Raw genomic sequence first — 24857 nt, 5'->3', positions numbered from 1 at the left:
GTACCATCTAGTGACCTTGTAGTAAATCACACCATATTTTTTAAGTCACAGCTGTGGAATGATTTAGACATAGCACTACTGAAGGCCTAGCGATGAAATTCACAACTCGCCATTGGTAATTAATGACAATAGTCATGGCTGAAAAAAAGAGTTTTTAAATAATTTTTTTCAAGAAAAGTACTTTTTCTTCAAATTCCACCTGAGGTAACCAAAATACATTTCCAGAAACGGAACTCGTACCTCTTTAATATCCGTCAGGGAAGCAGAATGTCTGCTAAGGCGCTGCAGCTTTTCCTGGGGTGTGAGGACAGGCGACGTTTGGCTGGAGGCGGCGGCCGAGTGGCCATCTGAATCACTCGACGGCGGAGGGTCAAAGACCACCGAAAAGTGTCGCACTAGTAGCTCCACCATCAGGGCCTGGTACGGGTAGTCCACAAGGGAGGACAAGGACACCTCGGCATCCGCCTGGCGCGGCTTCATAAGCGTGGGGCCGAAGATGATGCCCAGGTTACTTGCTGTCATCTTGTTCTCTTCCGCCTGTTCTGCCACTCTGCGCGACACCGACCAATGCGAAATGCGAGATTGTGAGATGTTTAGAGAAATATACAGACACTCCCCGACTTACATGCATTCATGTTACGAACAACGGTACATACGAACATTTTTGCAGATAAAGACGTTTCCCTACTTACAAACATTGAAGTTACGAACTTGCCGGCATTCATGTTGCGAACAACGGTACATACGAACATTTTTGCAGATAGAGACATTCCTCTACTTACAAACATTGAAGTTACGAACTTGCTGACCTGCGAGCATTCATGTTACAAACAACGGTACATACAAACATTTTTTGCGGGTACAGAGATGATGGGAGATGCGTTCCGAACGGTCGTTCGTTCGGTGAATTTGTTTATAAGTTGCTTCAGTGCTATTATTTTGTATGGAATATATGTTTAAGGCTTATATAAGTATGTTTAAGGCATATATAAGTAACATGTATTGGTTTGTACTGAAAAATAAAAATGTAACAAAATATGTGCTCTATAAAGATGTTTTTGGGGAGTTTTCAAAAGTATTATCTTTCAGTATGCAGTATTATTTTCTGAAAAAGAAAAAAAATAACTGCAATAGAAAAACACTCAAATCTGATTAGATTGCTCAGATCTTTTTATGTAGTTGCAGAAAAAGTCTGAATATCATATGGAATTAGCATATAACACAAGAATAAATTTGTACTGTTTTTTGAAAATGGCACAATATTGCAGAAATAAAATCAAAATGAGGGAAAAAAATAGAACAAGAATAAAATCTGATCTAAAAAAAGCATGAGTGACAATAAATACTAAATGTATTATTATTATTATTATTATTATTAAAATTATTATTATAATTATTATTATGAGTATAATTATGATTAGGATGATTATGATGATTATGATGATAATTATGATGATGATTATTATTATTATGATTTATTATTATTATTATTATTATTATTATTATTATTATTATTATTATTATTATTATTATTAAATAAACGTGGATCGTTTTTAATCTCCGGAGGGCTAGTTTCATGCATTTGAAGATACGCTTACCTGTTGAGGTGCGCCACGAGGAAATGTAGCGTTCTGTAGTTAGCGGCGGGCAAGTGGTGGAGCAAGTCCCGGATGCGGAGGACCACGCGGTTGAGATGGATGCTGGGCCCGCCGGGCTTCTTGGTCTCACTCTGGTGGGCCTCGTCCACCACCACCCGCTGGTACTCTTTGGCTAGGCCGATGAATTCGTTGTAGTAGCGGTAGAGGATCAGCGGCTCTGGTAACTGGTAAGTGACAAGGGGTCGATATTGATGAGAAAAAGCTTTGTATTGATAAGAATGGCATGGTCAAGTTTTTTAGACATAAGATTTTGTTTTAAAAAAAGTACTATTTTTATAAGATGAAAAGTTGAATTATATGAAAAACAATGATGCATTTCCAAATAAAAACATTCCCTAAGGGAATGTTATTTGTCTTCGAGCACGAGGCGGGGGACACCCTGAATTGGTTGTCAGCCAATCGCAGGGCACACAAGGACAAACAACAGTCACTCTCACACCTAGGGACAATTTGGAGTCTTCAATCTGCCATACATGTTTTTGGAATGTGGGAGGAAACCGGAGGACCCAGAGAAAACCCACGCGGGCCCGGGGAGAACATGCAAAGTCCACACAGGGAGGCCAGAGGGCAACGTGAACCGGCGACCTCTGCACTGTGAAGCCGGTGTGCTAACCACTCGACTACCGCCCGTCAATGTGTTGTAAAATTCACATTTTTAGACTTCCATTTTCAAGACAGCCTTCAGAAATAATATCATAATTATTAATATTTAAACAAAAAAGTCTTTTTTTGTTACACCGTTTTTTTCTAATAATTTTTTTTTCATTTCAAAATGTAATATTTTATCATAAAATCTCATCTCACGGATATTTACAGAGGGGGGCAGATAAAGTATGATAGTAAAACAAAATTTTATTTCATTCAAAAAAGTTCTAAAAATAATAAAACCTTGTATATTTCCAAGCCAAATTTAGTTTTTCTGAGTGAAAAAAAATGTCATGAAAAAATGTGTATGTATTGTAATTCTTTTATTTTTAGGCTCTCACTCTTTTTCAATGGTTTCCCATTTTCAAGATAGCCTTCAGAAACATTCATATCTCCAGAATAAAATCAAAGTCGTATTACTATGAGAAAATCAATCATGTGCGACTCGCAAGAGCATTGTTGAATGCTATTGCCTCCCTCACCTGTCTCAGGTAAAGCTTGAGCACATTGCTGATATCGTGCGGCGACAGCTCCGACAACTCCACCAGGTCTTTGCCATTCTCAAAGGCCTGGCACAGCTTCTCCACACGTGACTTGGCTCCATTCACACGGTAAATGCCCTACGAAAAAAAACCAACACATAACGTGGTCAATTGTTTCGGAATTTTTGAAATACAAAACAAGCTGTCTTGAGTTACAACCACAACCAACGATTTGAGTTATGAGCGCTGGCGACGCTGGCAGGCAACTTGGCAACAAGCGGCAGTTTGACAGTGAATAAGTGGTTGCTTTGAAAAGCTCATTTTGTACTTCCGGTTTAAAGGACAACCGACACTGCTGGACAAGTTGTGTCCATAATTTGTAAAATCACTTCAAATGACTTCGAGTGAGCGCATTTTACAAAGATTCCACCGCATATAGCTATATTTCACGTTTTAAGACTCACGCTGAATATTCAGAAAGTCTTGTTTTCGAGTCTGGAACGCGCCCCTGACACAGAAAGCGACACACAATGCATTTTGGGTACTTTGTTTGGTCTGTAAACATCGTGTTGACGGCAAAATTAGAAGGAAAAACGCGATGGTGATTCGTGTGTTGAACCAACACTACCAATTGCGGTAAGATCATACAGAAGTTGACACAAATTCCCAGCAGACAATTCAGCCCATTTCCAACGGAGCTTTGGAACCATCTTGTGCATTTTCTGGGACGCTACTTTGGAGTCCAGACGGCTCGAATTGATACGGAAGGACGTCTTTAATCGATTGCAAACATTTATGCTTTCCTCTTCAGAACTATTTGAATCCTATTCATAACTGGATGAGTAACAAGAAAGCATCTTCTCTGAATCTGAACTCTTTGAAGCCATTGTTTTGATTCTGGAGTATCCTGGCGTGACGTCACGAACAAGGGGGCGGGACCTTCTGAAACTCGCCATTTCCAAGGTCATTTTGTACCAGTTTTGGGACATTAAGTCATTTTTATTGGTGTTTTGCATTTGACTAAAATTATCGGCCTGTGTGTTTTGGGTATTTTAGAGGCTATAAAACGTTTTACTGATGTCAGTTAGGAAACCAAAAAAAAATGGTGTTGTTGTCCTTTAGGTTTACTGTCAAACAAAACATCAAGAATTGCACCTTTTTGTATTTATCCAGATTACATATTTTAAGTATGATATAAACCACAGGTGTCAAAGTCAAGGCCCTGGGGCCAAATCTGGCCCGCCACATAATTTTATTCATAAAAGCAAATAAAACTTGCAAAATTCCATGAATTGTAAACCAAAATTTCAAATTGTTCCATGTAAACCACAATAACAGTCATTATTTTTGACTTATTCATTAATTTGTTGTGTGCTCTATTTTGTATTATATGTGGGGGGATCAAACATTCTAATAATTTCCCCAAGTGTACAACACCCTCTGAGAGGAAACCGTAACTCCAATGTGGCCCTTGGAATTTGATGTAATTATTTTTGTACAAAATAAATGTTCTGCCCCCTTGTAGTGATGGCGTGCACATCAGGATGAGCCTCACTGAAGTCCTGCACGAAATCATGACGCTCAAACTTACAATGATTGGGATTCCATTTATTTATGCTATTTTTAAAATTGAGACTGATACGGTTTCGCCTTACCTTAATGTTGAGAGCGCGGCTTTCGATTTCAGAGGTACACTTCTTGATGATAAAGGGGATCCCGTCTCGGCTATTTTTGGACGCCTGGGTGAAATTGATGCCGAAGAGCTGAAGCTTGCCCTGCAGCTTCTTATGGCCGCACTGGATGGCCAGCGTCTCCAGACATTTCTTGTGGCAGGCTAGCGAACACTGGAAGGGTGACGAGGGGTGATCCAGATGAGTCCAAGTCTTTTTTTTTTTTTTAAATGAAGGCGGCAGTGCGGGGCTGGTACGTTACCTCTTCGCACTCGGCTCCGTGGAAGACCACCAGGCTATCGCACTCGCGGCACTTGGACGGCGCTCTGAGCTTCCTGAGTTTGTGCGTTTGCGCCGCTTTGGACATCTGAGCGTTTCGAAAGGGCCCCGGAGAGCTGGCTGTCTCCGTTACCATCTCGGCCAGACCTGAAGAGAAGAGAGAAGGACGTTTGTTCTGACGATGGGGACGGAGATAGATAAGAGGAAGTCAAGTCTAGACAAAAATAAGAGCAGTGACAATCAAGTCATCTTCCTAAAATATCGGCCTGAGTCATTCAGATTTTTCCAGCAAACATGAAAAACGGATGATTTCTATGACATTTATGAAGTTTTTTCCTTCATAGTAAATTTGAATGATCAGTTTCATTTCAAGATGTCAAAGATTTTAGCAGAGGTGGCCAAAATTCTGAGATGGTTTCTTTTTTAAGATCCATTTATTACAGTTTATGTTCAAGCTTGTAAGTGTCTAAATTTTGTCTAAATTGAAAAAAAATTAAAGACAAAGATTTTTTTTATTTAAGGAAAAAAATAAACATAATATTGTGAGAAAATAATTTTCCTCAATTCATATTTTTTGATAAAATGAATATTTTTTAAAGTAGCTATTTATTTCTATGAATATATTTTATTTCTTCCCCAGATAAGGTGACAGACGATGTGCAAAAATGTGTCCACTCAAATTGCAGGACCCACAGAATATTGCGTTTTAAAATTACATAAATATTCAATGCAGCGTTAGAAACTTGAGAATCTCTTCTTTCATCAGAAAAAAAAGTTAATTCTTAAATTATATGGATCTGGATTTATATGAGCTTGAAATGAGGGCAACTGTCCAAAATACAAGGCAAGACATACATTTTGATTTATATAGCGCTTTAACAGCTAAAGCTGGAACAAAGCGCTAACATGGGAAAAGGGGAAATGTTGCCCTTTGTGGAAAAGAAAAAAACATTGCCAGAGGCCATGGCCAGCGCTTTATCGGCACCTAAGCATGTAAAAACAAAAGCCAAACAAATTTGGGAATAGCGCTCTACGTCATATTTTCAATTTCTGAATACATTCGCGAATGGCAGTGAATGAGTTAATTGTATTTTTTTTAAGATAATCATGTTTTTTTTTCAGGAAAAAAATAAGTATTTTAACTTTGTAACCTATACATTTACGATAAAGTTGATAAGGTTCTTTTTCCAAGAAAGATCATGAAGAAAAACGTGTTTTATTTACTTGATGAAGACAACAATTGCTCAAGCTTTGCTGAAATGAGCTACCACCCGGATATGAAGCTTTCCTGCCTCACAAAAATAACGAACAAACGATCAAGGTCAAACTGCTGGTTGGAATTTTTGAAAGCTGACCATCATGGGAAGTCCAATCACCTTAACCTTGACTCAGAGACAAAAAGAATACCAAGAATGTGATGTGAGCGGGGAATGACTCAATTGTCAAGGTTCCTGAGGGTGAGGCTGACTCTGAGACACTTCTAAAGCATTTCCGGTGTGGGACTAAGAACTGTTAGATGTTCATTGTCCATTTGAGATCATGTGTCAACATTTAGTTCCTTTGTCTTTTTTTTAAAGAAAAAAAAAGGTGGGGACAGCATTACCAAATGTTCTTGGCTGTTCTTTTGGAAGTTACACTTACAACACTACTTGAAACATTGTATTACTTATAGGGTGGGTGGATCATACCATTGTCTAAAGGTGAGAGGGGTTCTCTCTCGTCCAGGTCATCAGCAGAAGACATTGTGCCAGTGGAGGGAGTTCTGGGGAGGCGTCGCTTGAAGTCACCTACGTTGACATATTTGGAACAGGATTATGAATGCGGTCTATGTCGTTGACATACAGTGTATCGCGGGTGTTCAATTCAAGGCCCAGGGGCCAGATTTGGCCCGCCGCATCATTTTACGTGGCTCATGATAGCAAATCAAGCATGTCAACTTTTCGCGACGCGAGCTAAAATATTGCAAAATTAGTCGCAAAGGCTTTGCTGAGCCACCTTTTCTATTCATACCTGGACTAGCAGAAGGGGAGTCCATAGACCTGGACTCACTGCTACCCCCAGCGCTCTCTGAGTCACTGCACATCCCACCTTGGCTACCTGGACTACCGGAGGTCCAGGTTCGGATCGGCGGCGCATGGCCCCTCAATCCTGCGGGAACAGGAAACACCGTTAGTCCCGATGGTGCCGCGTTATGGCCGGAAACAGCTCCACTGACATTTTGTGGACGACTTCAACGGACAGTTAGGAAAAAGAATCAAGAGCACGGAAAATCCTATTGGACCCTCCGCATCCTGCCCAACACCTTTTACAGCGACTCCCCTTCTTGATACTTTGCACATTGTCTCACAGTTGTTCCTGAGTTGTTCCTACTTACATTAAGGAATTCAATTAGATTAGATTAGCGTTTATTAGTGTCCTCCATACTTATTTGTCATGTTTTTTTATGATGATACTAGTGCAGCATGTTCTAACGGAGACAAATTCCTTGTGTGTTCGACATAATTGGCCATTAAAGATGATTTTGATTGTGATTACCTGGAATATCTGTGCTGCTGTTGGAACGGCACGCAGCGATTCGCCCCGGCCGGCGGTGGCGTGGGCTGTCCACCTCGTCTCCGCTGAGAACATCACAGGAGGTGAGGGAGGCCTGGGACAGGTTGCCGTGGGATGAGTGGCTGCTGCCCACGGACCGCTTGGCGAACACAAACCTAGAGAGGAAATATGACATTTTTCAGACTTTAACCCAACAGAGTGCTGCTCGTGATTGATGAATATTATTGACACTGGACACATCACCAGTCGATTACAATTGACACCCTTCCTTTGAACTTCACATTCACCACCTATGGAAGAATTACGTCATATGCGCAAATATTATCAGAATCAGAAAGCCTTGAAGAGTCCCACAATGGGGAAATTTGCAATGTAATATTATGTATGTTTTCAGACCATGAGAGACAGTTAAAAGCGACTAAGTCCCTTTCTATTTTTTTTAGTCATGATATGGCAATGTGGCCTTTGATGAATGTTTGCCACACACTTTACACAAAATAACCTAAATTCAGTGCGTGGTTTGTCCTCACTTTCATCTACAGTTATTTTATAGCTGAACTTGAGGGCTCTGAAGCATCTCTCTGCTCAAATATAAACACTTTAAGAAGTTCTTTAGAGATGGATGTTATTTTTCCAAGCGTGGAAAAATGAAAGAAAAACAGGCAGATCATTTTTATTTCGTTTTCATTAAAAAAAAAGCATAATTACATGAAAAGGCAATGAGTACAGATGTATATTTTTAAAGAAAAAAAGCAATGTAAAAAAATGAGTAAAAAAACATCTGCCCCCCCAAATTTTGTGACTTTCTGAAAAACACAAAATTTGTAAATATTTTATTTTTTACAGATGCTCCCCTACTTATGAACATTCGAGTTATGAATGACGGTACATACGACCATTTTTGTAGTAACATATATAGTATGTAGTATTTTCTCCAGTTGTACATGTACATTTCTTTATACAGCATTTATTTTATTAAATGTTTATTTTTCAGTGCAAACCAATACAGGTTACTTATACTAGCCATAAACATACTTTTATAAACGTTAAACATAGTAATATAAACCTAAAACATACATTTCAGAAAAAGTATGGCCCTGAAGCAACTTACGAACAAATTCACCTTATGAACGACCGTTCTGAATGTATCTCGTTCGTAAGTTGGGGAGCGTCTGTAGTATCCATACATTTTGATGAAAACACCTTATAGATATTTTTTAGCATTCTATTTTAACCATACTTATATAAGCCTTAAACATACATTCCATACAAAACATAGCGCTAAAGCAATTTACGAACGGATTCCACTTACAAACGACCATTCGGAACTTATCTTGTTCGTAAGTTGGGGAGCATCTGTATTATCATTATATTTTGATGAAAATACCCTCGTTATTTTTTAGCATTCTATTTTTAACATACTTATATAAGCCTTAAAGGACAACCGACGTCACTTTTTTGTTTTTTAACTGACACCAGAAAAACGTTTTATAGCATCCAAAACACCCAAAACACGCAGTATGATATTTTTAGTCAAATGCAAAACACCAATAAAAATGACTTAAAGTGTCCAAAATCTGCAAAAAATTGAGCTGCGAATTGGGCATTTTCAGAAAGTCCCGCCCACAGTTCGTGACGTCACGCCAAGACGTCTTGCATTGCTTGTGAATCAAAACAATGGCTTCAGAATCAGAATATGCTTTTCTTGTTACACATGCAGTTATGAATATGATTCAAATAGTTCTGAAGAGGAAAGCATACATGTTTGCAATCGATTAAATAATTTATTTTTGCCATTTTGAGGCAACATTGGGGGAAAATCTCTCACCCAAAAATAAAGAGGCACAAAATGGCGACCTCCTGTGGCCATCTCCGTTTCCACAGGCTGATAAATTCCTTATATGGCGCTTGGCCTTCTGGCGGCTTTTGGGTGCAACACGATGTCCCCAGACCAAACAAATACAGCAAAATACATTGACGTGATGGAAGGACCGCTACAATGCGTCTTTTTTACGGTGAAGAGCGGTCCTTTAGTGACGTCACGTACGGACTCGTCACCAACTCGAAAACAAGACTTCCTGAATATTCAGCATAAGTCTTAAAACGTAAAATATAGCTATATGCGGTGGAATCTTTGTAAAATACGCTCAGTAGAAGTCATTTGAAGCCATTTTACAAATTATGGACACAACTTGTCCGGAGACGTCGGTTGTCCTTTAAACATAGATTCCATACAACATATAGCCCTGAATCAACTTACGAATGAATTCAACTTACGAACGAATGTTCGGAACGTATCTCGTTCATAAGTTGGGGAGGGTCTTTATTATCATCATTATATTTTGATGAAAACATCCTATAGATATTTTTAGCATTCTATTTTGTAAGGTTATTAATGAAAACCTCAGGACCGTTAGTCAGTGTTTATTTTGCTGACAAAATGCCAAAAACCAAAGCAAGTAAATGTGTATGATGATGATTACACATGTAATAAAAATAATAACCATCATAATAATCATCAAACCCTTTTATCCACCCAAAAATCTTCCATTTTCACATGTTTTGAAGCATTGGTGTGTGTGAACTATTAGTGTTTGTAATGTTTTTCCCTACGGGTAGCGTGTGTGTGTGGGAAGTGTTGTGTTTGGAAAGAAAAGTGGGAGGCAAAGTTTCACACTCGCAATCTGACTGCTTGCACTCAAGCCTGCGCCACAGATATTTCCTGAGAGGAAGGCCAACACATGCACATTCTCTCTCTTCTTCCCGGTTTGACTCAGTGGGACTCTTCTAAAAAGAACAACATCGCCACAGGGACGGCATGCACACTAATTGTACAATTTTGTCATTTCTCAACCTTAAAAAAAATTAAAGACTCAAAAGTGCAGGTGCTGCCGTTTTAGTTACCAACAGTGTCAAATGAACCGAGGTAGTACCGGTTCCATACCTGGCACCGTCTGAGGAAACTGAGTCAGAGTGCACACGCTCTCTGGGCAGATGTCGTGGCAGGCGGCGTACAAACTCCGAGTAGCATTCGCCGGGCTCGTACAGCTTGGCGCCGTCACTCAATGCCTGGTGGTGGGTGGGAAGCAACGCCATCTGCGCGTGTTGCATCTGGAACCAATTGACTGTCACCTGCAAGCAGGAAGGGTGGGCCACGATGATAGAATAAAATCAATAAGAGCATAAATGGACATTTGAGAAGGTGTTTATACCTGTGCCATGTTATCAAGACCCTATTTCTACTTTTAAGATTTTAGGCATCCTCAGTTTGGAGTGACACAAGTTAGAGAAATCTCGTATGAGAATACAGTCTGTTTGTTATATTGATGTCATAACCCCCCGCCCCGCCGCCCCAAAAAAATGCAAAATGAAATCAAAAATATGAATACATTATTGAAACAAGTTCAATTAAATTCTGAAATAATGAAGTTATATATGAAGTTGAAGTTGAACATGAACAATAATCGTGCAAATATTTGGAATTGAAAAATCGCATAAAAAATGATGAACATTTTCTATGAAATAAAATCAAGATGAAATAAAATCAACAAAAAAAAACCAAATACAATATTTCTGAACTCCAAAATGAGTTAAATTACATTAATTTGATTGTAAAACAGAAAGAAACAGAACAGAAATTCTGAAATAAAAAAGTGACATATGTAGTCAAAGAGTTATACATGAAAAATAATAGTGCAATTATTTGTAATTGAAAACATTGCATAAAAAATGATGGACATTTTAGATGAAATAAATTACAAAATCTAGATGAAATAAAATTGACAAAAAAACAAACTCTTTTAGAACTCTAAAATAAGTTAAATTAAATTAATTTGATTGTAAAAATGAAAATCATTTTTAAAAATGAAAAATACAATAAAATGAAGGTAAAAATTAAAATGCAACAATAAAGAAAAAAACAAATAAATTATTTTAATATTGGAAATAAAAACCAAACATTTATAAACATAAACTAAATGGCATAATACCCTTGTGCCATAGTCTGTTGATACAGAAATGTCAAATATGGTGGGGCATTCTTTAAAAAGAAAAAAAATAATATGTAAATAAATAAAATAACAATAAAATGAAATAATAAAGAAAGAAATTAAAATAATAAATGACTTAAAATAATAAATTAATTAAAATAAATTAAAACTAAATGATAAAAAATGATGTGGCCTACCGCCTTGAGTGTGAGGTCACACTGGAAGACGGTCTCTCTGATCTGCGTGAGGATGGTGTGTTTGACATTGGCCAGGTCCATCCTCCTGACGCCCGCGTCAGCCATGCTGCTCTGGTATTGTTCCTGGGCCTCCTCGGCCTAACGCCGCAACACAGTTAAGAGTTAAACAACAAAATGGAGCGACGACGGCCACGGTGCCCGGCGTTTAAGCGTACCCTCTGCAAAGCCTCCTCTTCCAACTTCCTCTTCCTCTCCAGCTGCTTATTGACGCCGTTGGGGTGCTCCTCCAGGGAGCGGCTGGTGGACGAGTGGGCCTTCTGATACTCTTCTCGCCTCTGGGCCTTTAGTGCCCGAGCCTTTCGCAAGCTCACGTCCGCCTCGTGCTGGAATAGAACACATGATGTTGAACTCTTTTGGTATTTTATTATTATTTTTCAGTTCATTTTTGTATGGCGCAATATGGTAGTGTTTTTCACCATTTTTTTCTGTTCCTTCTGCCACTGCTCCTTGAGGTCTTTCCTCAGTTTGTCCAGTTCATTCTTACGGCCCAGGAGAGGCTAATAAGGGGAGGGAGGTGGAAAAGAGGGCGACATTGTCATTCTGAAGTTGGAATATTTCCTTCTAAAACATATTAGTGCAAATCGATTCGTAACTGATGCAGTAAAAAAATATCAATAAAAATATGTTGAAAAAAACATGACACTAACAGACTCATAAACACACGCTCCCCAACTTACGAACAAGATACGTTCCGAACGGTCGTTTGTAAGGTGAATTTGTTCGTAAGTTGCTTCAGTGCTATATTTTGTATATAAGGCATATATAAGTATGTTTACGATTTATATTAAGTATGTTTAAGGCTTGTATAAGTAACCTGTATTGGTTTGTACTGAAAAATACACATTTACCGATCCATGCGCACCAAATCCAGCAGACATTTAAACAGCTTCTTCCCCCAAGCCATTAACTCTTTGAACTCTTTCAACAGTAGCCAAAATGGAACTGTATAGTGCCACTTAGCAGTTTTTTTGACAACGATACTAGTGCAGCGTGTTCTACCGGAAACAAATTCCTTGTGTGTCCTACATACTTGGCAATAAAGATGATTCTGATTCTGATTCTGATAATAAAGGATATGCTCTATAAAGATATGTACATGTGCAACTGGAGAGAATACTACATATGTTACTACAAAAATGTTCTGCTCTATAAAGATATGTACATGTGCAACTGGAGAGAATACTACATATGTTACTACAAAAATGTTCGTATGTACCGTTGTTCGTAACTCAAATGTTTGTAAGTAGGGGAGTGTCTGTAAATTTCCAAGTGAAAAAAAATTACATAAAAATAATGTAACTTAATTCATTATATTCAATTAAATATATTTTATTTTCTTGTATATTTCTTCTTCTTTCCCTTTCAGCTTTTCCCGTCAAGGGGTCGCCACAGCGAATCAGTGTCCTCCATCTTCAGAGGTTTGATTCGCATGTTTGTTCGGCACAAGAAGACACTGGCTTATGTCCCTTATATTTAATTCTATTAAATTTTCATTACCCCATTCAGACCCTTTCCAAACCGAGCGGCGAACAATTGAGGGTTTTCAAAGTATTCTTATATTGGCCAACCTGAATGAATTTATTGGTCTGCAAGGCCAGGGCGGTTTGCATGAGAAGTTGGTTATACTCCACGTCGTTCTTGAAGGTGGACCTGTAGACATCACTAAAGGGCATGTAGTCCTGCAAGGCAGATAAAACGTGTTAATCCATCCAGAATTCACGATGATTCATCAGGAAAGTGCGAGGAATTCTAAATAGATTAAACAAACCTGCTGCGTCACCAGCGACTTGGCTGACTCAGCCAGTTTGGCGTAGCTTTTGGCACACTCCACGTCTAGAAGACAAAGGGATTATCCAGGTCAGGTTCAACCAGTTTTCACATTGAAGCATGAAATTCAACAATATCTTTTCATGAGGCGGCACGGTAGCACGTCTGCCTCACAGTGCAGAGGTTCAGGGTTCGATTCCGGCTTCGGAATGTTCTGTGTGGATTTTCTCCGGGTACTTCGGTTTCCTCCCATATTCCAAAAACATGCAGTGAACGCACTCAAGTGTCCCTAAGTGTGAGCGCAAATGTTTTTTTTGTCATCATGTACCCTGTGATTGGCTAGGAACCAGTTCAGAGTGTCCTCCGCCTACTGCCCAAAGACAGCTGGAACACGATTCAACATGGTCAAATGTTGTGATGCGTAAGGAGCAGTCCTCACCCATGGTCACCCTTTTCTCCATCCAGCCCAGGAGGTCTTTTATGTACTTGGACCAGGCTTTGGCGTAGAGCAGGGCTGACTCCACCCCGCTATCATGCTTCAGCAGTATCAGGTCCACCTCCTCCTCCCGCGACAGAGGAGCATCTGGGCCTAAGGAGGATATTTGATTAAGTATTTTTAAAACTAATCAAAACAATTCCCAAGGGCTAAAATGCGTCTATGTAGGCTCTCAGTCGTACAGGAGTGGTCCATGGAGAGCTTCGTTAGCGGACTAAAGTTACCAGCACACACAACTTCTGTTCGCTGACGAAGCTCTTTGGATGAGGAGCGAAACGTCCGACACCTTCAAAGTACAGATGACGGCTGAAGAAACTTTTTCATCAAAGAGCTGAAATGGTTACAAAAAAGACACCAAGAACCCTTCATCTTGCTCAATAGCACCTCAAGAGTCACCACCAAGGGAAACGTTCATCTCTCCAAACAGCTAATTGCCTTTTAGAACAATGTTGGCCACATGAGCTACAAACGTTTTGTCATCTCATAAAAAAATGGCAGATCTTGTCCTACACAGACGGCAAGTAATATCGGAATAAGTTTTCAACATTATTTTCAATTTTAAAAACCCTCAACGGACAGTTAGGAAGGCGGAAAAAAATCATTGGCAACGCTCTACCCACTCTCGAGGACAAGAATTGAAACAAAGGTGCGGAAAATCCTACTGGACCCTCCGCACCCTGCCCACCACCTTTTCCAGCGACTCCCCTCAGGCAGGCTCTCGATGGTGGAGGAGCGAGCGGTGGAGCGATGTTAAGAAAATAAAACAATGTTTACAATGTGTTCGTATAAGTGAATTGCCTTAACAAGGTCAAAGGGCGGTGATACGATGTGAAACGAGGTGACAAATATGCAAAAATTCTTTCCTACTGGACCCTCCGCACCCTGGCCACCACCTTTTCCAGCGACTCACCTCGGGCAGGCGCTACCGATCCATGCACACCAAATCCAGAAGACATTTAAACAGCTTGTTCCCTCAAGTTACAAATATAACTGTATACTGCCTGTTTGCAATTTTTTAAATAATGATACTAGTGCAGCGTGTTATACCGGAGACAAATCCCTTGTGTGTTCTACATACTTGGTCAATAAAAATGATTCTGAATCTAAAAGGGAGACGCGAAAAAAGCTGAAGATATTACCAAAAGGAAGCAGATAAGTGACACAACGGGAGGATGTGAAAATGCTGGCATATTCTAAAAAAGACAATACCCCCCACCCTCACCGCCCCACCTCACTTCTACTCCGAGCCCATGTGTTTCCCATCCGACGCATGCCTATCCTGAAGAGGCCTCGGAATGTCAGACATTCAGGCCAGCAGGGAAAACGTGTGGTCCGGCAGAAATAACAGGGCGGGTCTCCGCCTCAGGCATTCCTAAATCACGCCGGGAGCTCGTAAGTTGACAACGTCGGCCTGCCCTCGGCCAGCACGCCGTAAACATGCCGTATCGCGGCCAATTCCACGCCCCTTGGACGATGGAACGCTGACAGCCACTCACCGGCGAGGTCGTTCTTTTCTGCCGCATAGTCTTCGGGATCCGCGGCGAGGTTGTCAAAAGACTGAGAAAAAAAGGGGGACGACGACACAATTTCACATGACAAGAAGGCAAAGGCAGACATGCAATTAACAAGCAGCTATGCTCTCGACACACCAATTAAAGTTCGTCTTTGAGGCTTTTTAAGTTGCTGGGAACAAAGCATTCAACAAAAACAAGTAAAATGGAGTGGGGAATAAGGAGGAGGGGAAAAAAATCTTTACCATGCTTCTTCTGGTCTGGGGAGTCCCCAACCCTGAGCCATTGTCCACATCTCCCATGAGGAAGTCAGAAACTCTGAAGCACACACAACAAAAACAGTTTCACTTTAATAAAAATACAATATTACTTCCCTGACTTGTATGTCAGTGCGAGAACCATCTTTTTACCATGCTAATATGAGGCAGCTAAACAACACAAAACAGATTGATGTAATCAATTGATTGACTAGGCTTATCATAGGTTATCCATTAGCATCGACACATTAATACAATGGCTTAAAACAACACTTTCTAAATCATAGTGTTGCTTCTCTGTCTTAAACAAAAGGCAAAATGCATTATTAGCATAGCCTTATATTAGATTTCAGCATTGTGGGCCAGACTCTGAAATTGTGCTCATGCTAGCATGAGCACCAACATGACTGGTTCTGTAACTTGTAAAAAGGTGCTCGTGCTAATTTTGAGGCACACAAGTCTGATGAAACAATTCCCTTTTCATTATCTTCATGTTTAGCACGTCAAAAGATTCGTTTAGCTTAGCTTATGGCCATTTTGTTTGAAAATGTGTTGAGGAGTTAAAAACATGGTGATGTTATCAAAGTCAAAGTCAAAGTCAGCTTTATTATCAAATATGCTAATATGCATGACATACAGCACAGATGAAATTACTGTCCTCTCGGACCGAGCATGCAAGGCACTTATAATTACTTTAACAAACATAAACATGAAAACGCCAATTTGTTATGCTGCCTTGCGATAAGACAGATTGATACCAAAGTGGAAAGGTACACTGTGTTCTGACTAATTCATGTTTCACATTGTTTTGGGAAATTGGGTACTTTTTGTCTTTATTGTATTCTGCTTTTTATTTATGTTGAACACAACATCTCAATCTCATTGGAATTTAGTTTGTACTTGCCTAGGAGCTCTCAATTACTTTGTTGATACGTCAAAGTCTGGTGATTTTCATCACAAGGAAGAAAAGTACAAAAAGTAGAATACTCACACATTGCCGAATGTGAACGCCAAGGTGTCGATGGACGCATGAATCTCGCCAAATGTTCCGTCGAGGTTTTCCGATCTGACGTCGTCAAAGTTGATGCCTGTGGAGAGAAAGAAAAGTAAATATCACTGACCTGGTGGTGTGTGTGTGTTGAATTCAGACGTGATTATTTACAAAAAGTCTCAGGCTGCTTTCCAGAAGGTGGGAGTATGTCAGAAGTGTCAAATCTTAACCTTCAAATTTTAAGCAAGTCATGTGAAGGCCTTACTTAGGTTCATAAGCAAGTCAGAAATCAAGTCACATCATCTCGCCAATTCATGAGTTGTGCCAGAAAAGTTCAAGAACTCTTGACACAAAATGACATATTTCACACCCGAATAACAAACTTGCACTCCTGGAGCTTCTCCATAGCTCTAGCATCTTCTTAACATCTGCATAGTCTAAATATTTTGGGTAAGCGGGAAAAAAACAACACCATAGCGCCAGATTGAGTAAGGAGGTTGCTCCAACAAGGGAAAGTTGCTATTGGTCAGGAAGTGTCAGATGTTTTGGGCATTGTAGTAGTCAAGCAACGGCGCCATCAATCCTGGAACTTTCAGACACACTTAGATTTGCTCTTACCTATCGAGTAGTTCTTGACGTTTTTAGTCTAAAAATATATATATAATTTTCCAATTTCCCGCCATGACACAAGAGAGCATGAGGTGGCCTCTTTCACTCTGCATGACGGCAACTTAAAATGAAGTTGAGGTTTAGAATAAAAAGTCAAAGTTGCGTTGAGTCTTTTATAAATTGTCACCAGGCAAATCCCAAATCCGAAAACTGATGGTTTGTATGAGTCGAGTCAAGCCATGTCTTTCGTCCTCCAAAAAAATTAGACGTAACCTAAAGTCACCCTGAGAAAAATGTAGTCCAGGTTGTTATAATCCAAAGTGAAACAGCCTAAGCAATTGCCGATCCTCAATAGTTTTGCAGCAAAAACTTTGAGGCGCATCGAAGGTGAAAAAATCTTCAGGAAGCACTTTCGTCAGCAAGAACTCCGTTTGTGACCAAAGTGGCAGCCGATGACGTTGGACGTCGTGTTTCCTGTCTGCTGCTGGAACAGGAAACACTTGCACACACAGTTCGACTTCTGTCAATCTCTCGCTTACCTTAAAAAGCCTTCAACACTTAATTCACAGGTCAGTTATTTCGGATTTTAGCTTTTGCCGCGACGGAAAATTCGGGGCGGCCGCACGTTGCTAACAGCTACAAAAAAAGGGTTGATTTGATGTTTTCAGGAGACTCTCGAAGAGCCCTGCTGAATGCTGCTGAGCGACTCTGCACTGCACTGGCTTCTTCCTCAGGACATCCTGTGGTTCTCGGAACAACAATTCTAGCCCTTGTCCCTACCTCCCTCCCATCCCTCAGCACCGTTGATTCACTCTCACCGAGTTTGTTGCTTGAACAAGTGCAACAACAAAGTGCGGTCTTTAATAACTTCACATGTCATATTTTTCCATAAAATTGCCTTTATATCCCTTGCACAACTTCATGTTGCTTAATGTTGCAATGGGATGTTCGCTCCCCCGTGCAAAGATTTCAAAACAAAAACATGCTCACCCCACAATGGATGGGCGGAGCTGGAATCAAACCCTCCACCTCTGCTCTGTGAGGCAGATGTGTTAAGCCACACATTTTTTGGCTCGCGCCACATTGTAGTTATGAATTTCTCTCGAAGGCCGTGATGAATTTGGGAAAACCATTAGAATGTTTCATCTCCTCCACATATTACATACAGAGCTCACAACAAATGAATGAAAAACTAGTTTTCAAATCTGAAGTCAAGAAAAATTACTCTTTATGTGCTTTACATGCGAAATTTTGAAATTTTGATACAGACTTTTGGCACTTGACATGCTTGATTTGCTTTTGCGGGCCGAATAAAATGATGTGGTGGGCCAGATTTGGCCACCGGGCCTTGACTTTGACACCTGTGTTCTAAGTAGTGTTAACAGTAATTTTTACATCACGTTTTTGGTGACTTTTATTGCAAATTGTCACTGAAAGTGGGAAATGAACAAATATCTTGTCACTTTTGCCGCCACAAGTGACACTATCATTTAACGGCTCAGAGGCAAATTCTTTCTTGACATTGTGGAAGCAAAAAAGTGCCTCGGGTAGACATTCAAAACAACTGAGCAGCGAACGGTGTCAGCGGTGTCTGCAAATGCGTTGGACTAGTTTGTCTAAATACGCCCTGGTGGGATTCCAGACGCCACAGGTGTTGCGCCAAACGCAGGGAGGATACTGTCATCATTCAGGCATTGTCACTTAGTCATGACTGCTCACAAGTATTCCACTTGACAGAAACAAATGTATGAGTCGCCCTCAAAAGGGCATTTTAGTCAATCATACGCTTGAAAAAAAATAAAATAATAATACATTTAAGAAATCACTCAAAATCACTGAAAATTAAGGTTTACCCTTAATGGTCTTGTAGGAATGAAGGTCAATCGCAGCAAGACAGCACATATGTGAATGAGAGGGACCCGACTACAAGAGTGAGGTTGCAGGGAGAAGAGATAAAGAAGGTGGATGATTTTAAGTACTTGGGGTCAACTGTCCATAGCAATGGAGAGTGTGGAAAAGAGGTGAAGAAGCGCGACCAGGCCCTCCTTAGCCCTCCTCGAAAGGCTATTTTTGCCAATTGGACACAGACTAACTATTCTCCTGAAAGGCAGATCATTAATTAACAGTCAGTATTCATCAATTTGATGCTGTATAAATAATCTCGGCGTCATTTGCAGTTCAGTAATCATTTGCTTGGATTGGTGCCACGTTTCCAGTGTGATTGAAGTGCATTGGACCGCGCAGTTTCCTTTTCTGGCATTGTACACGTGCAAACTCCGGCACTGGGTCACACTTGGGAGCTTTCAAATATAGAGCAGGTGAGCGCGTTGTGACATTTCTAGGCCAGGTGTCGGGTAAGCAGCATGCTGCGTTTGCTACCGCTTACCTTTGACCTTGGCGATCAGTGTGCCCGCCTTGCCCAGGATGTCCACTGAGTTGAGTGCCTGGTGTTTGGCGATGACGGCCTTGAGAACGCGCAGCAGCTCGGCCAGACGCTCCTGGACCACCTGTTGGAAAGCCTCCGGGCCCTCTGTTGTTGAAGAGGCACAAAAATGCGCTCGATTTATTTGCTTGTTGAAAAGTAGCACTTGTTCATTCTTGACATTCTTTTGCTCTTTGTGACAAGAAAAAAACTCACCCTGAAACACGCTAAACATGTAGAGGTTGTGCTACTCACACACCACCACCTAAAAATGGTCTAGTGCACAAAACTGTACAATGGTACCTCTACTTAGAAACGTCTCTAAGTATGTAATGTCCTGAACGTAACATGAAGTTAAGAACCACTGCTTTATTTTTTAATGCACAAATTTCATTTATTGTGGAAGAATCTAATGTAATATGTATTTCCTATATATTTTGATGTATTTTGATATTATCGTAAGCATTTAATTTAGGAGGGGTTTAGAGGGCTTGGAACGAAATAGGGCATTTACATGGCAAATGCGTCTCAATTTACACATTTTTCCAGTGAAGAAATATCTTCAAGTACCAATTAATTTTACAAGTAGATGTACTTCAAACGTCTCTTCATATGAAATGTTCAAATTACATACAAAATGCCTCAACAGGAAAATATTGCTTCAAATTTACGAAATAAAGGTCGCGCTATCTGGCAGCACAGTTTCCTGAATGTAACATATCTGAACTGGTGGGGTTCGGTACCTCTCAAAAAGTTAAGAGCCACTGGTTTGTTTTTAATGCACAATGTTCATTTATTGTGGAATAATTTAATTGTTATATGTATTTCCTATATATTTTGATGTCAGATTCAGAATTTAGGGTTTTTTTGGAACGAATTAGGGCATTTACCTGGCAAATGCGTCTCAACTTACACACATTTTTTCCAGTGAAGAAATTTCTTCAAGTAACAATTAATTTCACAAGTAGATGTAGTACTGTAAATGTCAAAATATACTTGAATATCTTGTGGGGGAGGCATGGAACGAATTAGGGCATTTACATGGCAAATGCGTCTCAACTTACACATTTTTATAGTTAAGAAATTTCTTCAAGTACCAATTCATTTCACAAGTAGATGTACTACTGTAACTTTCAAAATATACTTGAATAGCAACTCCTTATCATCGAAAATCATCTAAGATGGAGGAGGCAGACTTGGCGGATCAAGTAGGTCTCCCGGGAACATGAAGAAGGACGCACCCAATATTGTGGAGTCGCCTAATGTCAAGGACTTGAAGAACTCTAATCGTTGTCCAATTAGTCGTCTCGACTTGACAGATTTGGCAGTCACCCTCCGACATAAAAAGTGATTATTGACGCACCAGTGACCACAATGCGTCAGAGTCTACAAGAATACCCAATCATCGTAAATTACCACGTCTCCACATAATGCAAGATATATAACAGGCCAACTAAATACAAAGAAAAAGTTGTCTTGGAATGTAAAGTTGGACACACAAAATGTAACATTGTGGAGGCAGCACAATGCTAATTGTCAAACATGACAGTGTCCAAATACAATACAAGATTATGGATTACAAAAGAAATCCGGAACATATCGAGGGTAGGCAAGAAAATTGCGTAGGGACCACACAACGTTTCAGTCTCCTGGAAGTCTCATTATTTTAAAAGACGATGTCTCCACGTCATGCTAAATGATCAGTTTCAGAAGATGCGGACTGGGCGCAAAAAAAAAAGCGCAGCAGTCCATAAACATGAACCCACACAACACTGTGGCGCGACCGCATGTCAAACGTCTTGTGGAAAAGAAATTTTGACTCAAGATGGTCTATTACGGATGAGGCAGACTTTGGGGAGACCAACGAAAAGGCGTAGGCATTGTTGGAGGGCCTACATATCAGAGTTGACTCAACCACTAATTGTTGTGAAAAGGATGCACTCTCTGCATACTTCAACAAAACCTATTAAACAAGAGGCAGAGTAGACGGACTAAATAAATCTGAAAACAATCTTTTGGTTAGCATTAGCAACAGGTTTGATGTGAATTTTGCCGTCAACAGTGGCGAACGGGCGATAGTCGTTGAAATAAACTTGGGAAAGCGACGTAATGAGGGGCTGTGGAAGGACAACAGGGCCTCAACCTAGCATGTAATCACATATGTGGGTGGGTGGAGGACGGGACAACGGGCCGAACGGAGACAGGAAGCTCTCCGAAATAGAACACCAAAACAGAAAAGCGAGAAAAAGTGAAAGTTTGGAAGGCGACGCTTGTGGTGGTTTGAAATGCAATGAGGAAAGAACGGTGACCGTTTTCCAAACACCTGCCGACAGAAGGGGCAGCTTGGGGACTGGATGATTTCTGAGCTTTTGGTGGTCGCGGACAAGTTGCTGAACAAATTTGTTGTGAAATTGCGCCTTTTCAGGGGTCAGAAAAAAACAGGTATATGACTGCTTAGGCTCTAAGTCGTACAAAAATGGTCCATCAATGAAAAGGATTCTCCAGCCGTCATCTGTACTTCATTTGAAGGTGTCGGCTGTTTTGCTCCTCATCCGAAAAGCTTCGTCCGCGAACTAAAGTTGTGCTGGTAACTGGCCCTATGTATACATCCCTCATGTACACAGGTAGCGGTGCTATACCTTTGCTCAAATAGGTCCCTTTCCCTGTTTTGTGATCGTCAAGTGTCCTTGAGAGCTTTGAGAGTCACTTATAAATAAAATGTATTATTATATGGTGTGGGTGTCACAAAAAACGACTTCATAAAATAAAAATCGGTTTGATGTAAACAAATTGGATCGAATATCACATCCCACATGTGAATCTGTATCATTTGTTGTGATTAATTAGTGTTTTCTTTGAATTGAATTAACTTAACTAATGTATGCTTTGGGCAGCGTTTACAGGTTCTGCATTATTATTACACATGTCATACCAAAATATATCCAATCGTGATGCCACCAATTCAAAATGAATCACATTGTTTCTCTTGAAACTGAACTGTACCCCATGTGTCAAAATATGGATCAAATTTCCTTTTATGGGAGAGATACAGAACAGAGCTACTTTTTGGATTACGTACCACTTAACCCATTCATAAATGTATTCGAGAATTGAAAATATGACATAGAGCGGCATTCCTGAATTAGTTCTGTATTGTTTTTTTTCTTGCTTGGATACTGATAAAGCAATGGACTTTTGTTCATCCGCCCCCATTTCAAGCTCAGATAACTCCAGACGCATACAAATTATGAATTAAGTCTTTTTTTTTCTGATGAGCGCCATTACCGAATTTGCTCGGGATTTGGTTTTTCTTGCGGGGGTGCCGATAAAGCACTGGTGAGACCCCTCTGACAATGTTACAAGGGAGCAGCATCTGCCTTATATCCATGTTAGCGCTATTACAGCTTCAGGTGTTTTTAAAGCACTATAAAAATTAATGTATGTATTGTATTTTGTAAAGCCGCCTCCATTTCAAGCTCAGATAACTCCAGACCCATATAACCTAGGAATTAATTCTTTTTTCTGATAAGAGTAGAGAGTATGTTTTTTTACGCCAAATTGAATGTTTATGTCGTCCTAAAACTCAATATTCTGTGGGCTCTGGAATTCAAGTGACAATGACAAAAATCTTGGCACTGCAGTGGACATTTTTGCACGACTGGCAGTGAATGAGTTAATTTCAGATGTTTGTCACTTTATCTGGGGAAGAAATGTAATATATATTTTGAAAGAAATAGCTTGTTTAAAAAAAAATCTGTTATCAAAAAGTATGAATTGGGGAAAATTATTTTCTCACAATATTATGTAGATATATTTTTTCTTAACTAAAACATCTTTGTCTTTATTTATTTTTTAATTTAGACAAAACAACTGTCTGGCAGGGAATGAGTTAAAAGAACAACAAGAAAGATAAATGGGAAAAAATGAAGAAAAGGCAATAATCCCTTGATGCCGGTTTAACAACTTGACAGTATTGCAGTCAGACAATGACAAAGAGTCGCATCATTTATCATCTCAGAGACCAGTGACACCTTTCTCAACGTTATTACTCGGTGTGTGTGTGTGTGTGTGTGTGTGTGTGTGTGTGTGTGTGTGTGTGTGTGTGTGTGTGTGTGTGTGTGTGTGTGTGTGTGTGTGTGTGTGTGTGTGTGTGTAATATGGGGGGAAGGGAGGTGGGCAGGAGAGCCATCTGGTTTTCATCAAGAGGCAGGCAGGATGAGAGGCTGGATTTATTGGAACGCTGCAGGAATTACAGGGGGGAGTGAAAATGAGAGGTTGGGTGTATTTCTCAGCCCCTCCTTCCCTGTGACAAACGCTCTCATGGTTTCACACACACATATACACACACAGGCCGCGCACACACACGCACACAATAACACACATCTTCACAGCTGGCGGAGGAATTCTCCAACTTCTGCGTAGGTTCAAATGATGCCTTTTCTACCTCAAGGAACTTTTTTTTCTTCCCAAAAGTTTTTGGTGTGTTTGGACAGCGGGAATTTTATCTCAATTTAGGTGACGCAGACAAACTAAGCCCCTCTGTGCTCCAGGTGAATTATTTTTGCGAGATTTCGAAACTGATTGGAAACTTGAGTTTTCAGGAACTGTGAAGCACTAAGTGTGAAGAACTTCAATTTGTGGGATTGAGGTGGTGTTTAAAAGCTCAAAGGAGGTCAAGTAGCCTGGGGGGTGAACCAAAAAAACGAACAAAAACAAAAAACAGAACAAATATAGAATTTTAAATGACGTCATTATTTTCTATTGGTTATGTTTTTTTGATAAAATGAAATGTAAATGAAAATAAAATCATATGAACTCATTCACTGCCATTCCCGAATTTGTTCGGTTTTGTTTTTTCTTATTTTGGTGCCGATAAAGCGCTGGCCATGGCCTCTGACAATGTTTTTCCCTTCCCTTCCACAATTTCCCTTTTTTTCATGTTAGCGCTTTGTTCCAGCTTGAGCTTTTGTTAAGGCACTATATAAACCAAAATGTATGTACAGTAAAGTCTCGTTATACCGATATTGGGTATATCTATAGTACTGCTTATTACGATACTATTTCTATGAACGCAAGGAGAAAATTTACATGCCGCAGGATCGGATATATCGATAGTCCGGTTATATCGATATTTTTTCCGACTCCCGAGAATATCGATATAATGAGACTTTACTGTATTGTATTGTATTGTATTGTATTGTATTGTATTGTATTTCGGACATCTACCCTCATTTCAAACTCATATAACTCCAGACCCATATAACTTTTTTT

General features: G+C 39.9%; 1 protein-coding gene across 5 annotated transcripts in view; it reads right to left on the bottom strand.

The window, feature by feature from the left end:
- The window catches only part of LOC148891376 (rho GTPase-activating protein 29-like), a 69999-nt gene that overhangs the window by 28916 nt on the left and 16226 nt on the right, over positions 1-24857 (bottom strand). For 3 of the 5 annotated variants that reach the window (XR_016116386.1, XM_089007621.1, XM_089007622.1), the window contains 19 exons: positions 19551-19694; positions 16556-16652; positions 15553-15625; positions 15293-15353; positions 13740-13889; positions 13302-13366; positions 13102-13212; positions 11950-12030; positions 11689-11856; positions 11474-11611; positions 10232-10419; positions 7270-7442; positions 6745-6882; positions 6423-6521; positions 4718-4881; positions 4441-4629; positions 2786-2923; positions 1599-1822; positions 241-550 (listed from right to left, as the gene is read on the bottom strand). Coding sequence is in view for 4 of the 5 variants with exons in the window: in XM_089007621.1 (XP_088863747.1) it covers positions 241-550; positions 1599-1822; positions 2786-2923; positions 4441-4629; positions 4718-4881; positions 6423-6521; positions 6745-6882; positions 7270-7442; positions 10232-10419; positions 11474-11611; positions 11689-11856; positions 11950-12030; positions 13102-13212; positions 13302-13366; positions 13740-13889; positions 15293-15353; positions 15553-15625; positions 16556-16652; positions 19551-19694 (2711 nt within the window). In the remaining variant the exon portion in view is untranslated. Of the gene's footprint in view, positions 1-240; positions 551-1598; positions 1823-2785; positions 2924-4440; positions 4630-4717; positions 4882-6422; positions 6522-6744; positions 6883-7269; positions 7443-10231; positions 10420-11473; positions 11612-11688; positions 11857-11949; positions 12031-13101; positions 13213-13301; positions 13367-13739; positions 13890-15292; positions 15354-15552; positions 15626-16555; positions 16653-17173; positions 17508-17703; positions 17837-19550; positions 19695-24857 lie in introns of those variants that run through there. The other 2 variants (XM_089007624.1, XM_089007623.1) reach the window with 2 other exon arrangements.

The sequence above is a fragment of the Hippocampus bargibanti genome, linkage group LG11, assembly GCF_051943395.1.
Source record: "Hippocampus bargibanti isolate YZ-2025 linkage group LG11, ASM5194339v1, whole genome shotgun sequence".
Taxonomy (NCBI): Eukaryota; Metazoa; Chordata; class Actinopteri; order Syngnathiformes; family Syngnathidae; genus Hippocampus; species Hippocampus bargibanti.
The sequence above is the reverse complement of the archived record's forward strand: the minus strand, read 5'-3'. Positions and strand labels throughout refer to the sequence as shown.